General features: G+C 46.4%; 1 protein-coding gene across 1 annotated transcript in view; it reads right to left on the bottom strand.

Annotated features, from left to right (window-relative positions):
* Nucleotides 1–16: 16 nt before the first annotated feature.
* Pmar_PMAR025502 (conserved hypothetical protein) overlaps nucleotides 17–2,436 on the bottom strand; it is a gene marked incomplete at both ends in the record, with an annotated part of 3,163 nt that continues 743 nt past the window's right edge. Inside the window, 2 exons of the mRNA XM_002765118.1 lie at nucleotides 17–1,145; nucleotides 1,457–1,613. Of these exons, the coding sequence (XP_002765164.1) occupies nucleotides 17–1,145; nucleotides 1,457–1,613 (1,286 nt within the window). The remainder of the gene's footprint in view (nucleotides 1,146–1,456; nucleotides 1,614–2,436) is intronic.

Here is a 2,436-nt window from a genome sequence, read left to right as displayed (position 1 = left end):
CCTCTACCCGAGAAATCTAAATAGCTCGAGGAAACGACAGAAGTAAAATATGCAATGAACAAAGTTCACAACAGTGCATATGATAACAACGATCAGACTGACTCTGCTTATTATCTTCTAACAGACGACGACTTTGTGCACTCTCAGGGTCCCCAGTGTTCTCTCTCACTAAAAAGAACAGTGGAATTCGCATCAAGAGTGCTATGGTGTAGATATGCGCGGTGATGCTGAAGGCATACCGATAGTCGTGACCATCACATAACCAACCACCAAGTGCCGCACTTCCCGCCCAAGACGCCGCTGTGATACTCTCCACCGCATTCCATTTCCCTCGCTGTTTCGACACCACATAGTCCATAATCAGAGACCGGTCCAAGGGATACACAGCATTCTGGAGTCCTCCACGAACGAAGTAAACCACCAACAGAGCGGGGAGGTTATATAGTGACGATAAGCAGTAGAGACAGGTTGTGCCAATACCAGCGAACAAGAAGCACGCTCTGACCCGGCCCAGAATCTTCGACGTGCGGTTGCAAAGATACGTCGAAATCCCAATAACGATGGAATACGATCCAATTAAGATCTGCAGCTGCATTGGGGAAAAGCCGTAGTCGTTCATGAAGAATAGAGGGAAGTAGCGAATCGTCATACCAGCGCCAACTGAAGTCACAATATCGTTCACAGAAATGACATAAGGGACTAGCCAGCCATAGCCAGCACGCAGCCGAGCCACCTTTTCTGAATCCGTGAGTATTTTTACCTCAACGGTTTCACCGACTCCCGCGTCACCAGCCTTGATGCTCATGTTAGTATCAGCATGCTCATGATGTTCAACATCTCGCCATAAAGTGTTGATCCAATTTGTGGGGAATTCCACAAGACCAACTATGACGATTATTCTATGGAGAATTGGCAGTTGCCATTCATTTCCCAAAATGTGAACAAGTACAACGCCCAAGAAGGGCCCAGTGCCCCCTGCTACGTTCTGAAGGATCGACACCGTACTCATAGCATCAGCTCTCTGACCATGTGGAAGGGAGTCGGCAAAAAGGGAGTACGAGGCTGATGACTGTATCACCCATTGCGCACCATAAATAAAGAACACCACATACAACAGAATGAGGTTATCAGTGACAACGCCATACCTGAGGCAATATCAATGGTGACATCACATTATTCATCAATCAACAGCATACGCGTGAGATGCACAACGGTGTGGGAGAATATGCACATGGTCAACTACATGTGATGCTGACAATATGGAAATGCTAAGGAATTTTCGGGAGCTTTTATTGGATTTCTGTACACTTCTACCAGAGTCCGCATGTGAGCTCCAATAATTTGCGAAACAACTCCTGTGCTCAGCTGAGGGAACCAAACATATATTCCGACACTGACTCACAACGAGTCGAATCGTCTCTGTTACTCCGCAAATGTATACGAGGGATGAGCTTACAAATATAGTAAGAGCGCTGCTGTGAGGACCACTGAGCCTATGCTCAATAACTTCGCACGACTGTAGTTGTCGATGAGCCAACCAGCTGGCATGGCCAGGACCAGCGAGGACAGGCCGAATATCGAAGCCACGAATCCAACCTCCGTATTCTTCTCACCTGGTCAACAGGCTTTAGCATGGTGAATAGCAACTCGTTAGATTTCAGATTCAAGCCATCGCAACCTGTTATTTTCTATTTCAGAGGGGAGGAAGAAGATGAAATGACGTGTCAAACGCCAAACACTCAAGAGTAGAAACAGACAATATCACACTGAGTATAACATACAATACTCTCAGTAGCCGGAGTAGGTGCAAGTAAGAAGTTCCATTGTGGTCGCTCCCAATAAGGGATAGAACTATCCTCTCGAGAGGAACGTATCCCTTCAGTAAAACTTCGCTCTGATCAGATCAACAAAATGTTGTATTCTGAGAACCATATCTACATTGGAGCTTGCGAAGACTTTTATATTATTCGATTAGGCAATTTTCACAGCTCCGCACCCAAGCGATAGAATGCTTTACTGATGTCTATAGAAGCCGCCCAAGAGTACTGTATAATTGTGCGAATTATCTTGAGAATGGCCGATACAGTTGGGCCCTCGTATGTCGCAGTGGGTAGTATTGTGTTTGTCAACCGAGCGTCTACCACTGGCCGCACCGGCGTAGTTTCGCTGAGAGTGACGGAAGGGGAATACGATCATTGTCGGCGGAGATGTAGCTCACTTGGACACCCTCTACATGAACCCAGATGTCAATGCATCTCCGCAGAGATCTGGATACTTAGTTAACGATTAATCATAATGAATCATCCAAGTATCTCAGAGAATACTGAGATCGTTCTGCCATCAACGGTGGTCAACCACGCGCCTCAGTCCGCCTCCCAAGAAAACAGCTCAATTGTCTCCGACATGGCTAAGTTAATTATCTAACCATCATTCAGT

Source organism: Perkinsus marinus (assembly GCF_000006405.1).
Source record: "Perkinsus marinus ATCC 50983 genomic scaffold scf_1104296975596, whole genome shotgun sequence".
NCBI lineage: Eukaryota > Perkinsozoa > Perkinsida > Perkinsidae > Perkinsus > Perkinsus marinus.
Note: the sequence above shows the minus strand (reverse complement) of the source record. Positions and strands in the feature narration are given on the sequence as shown.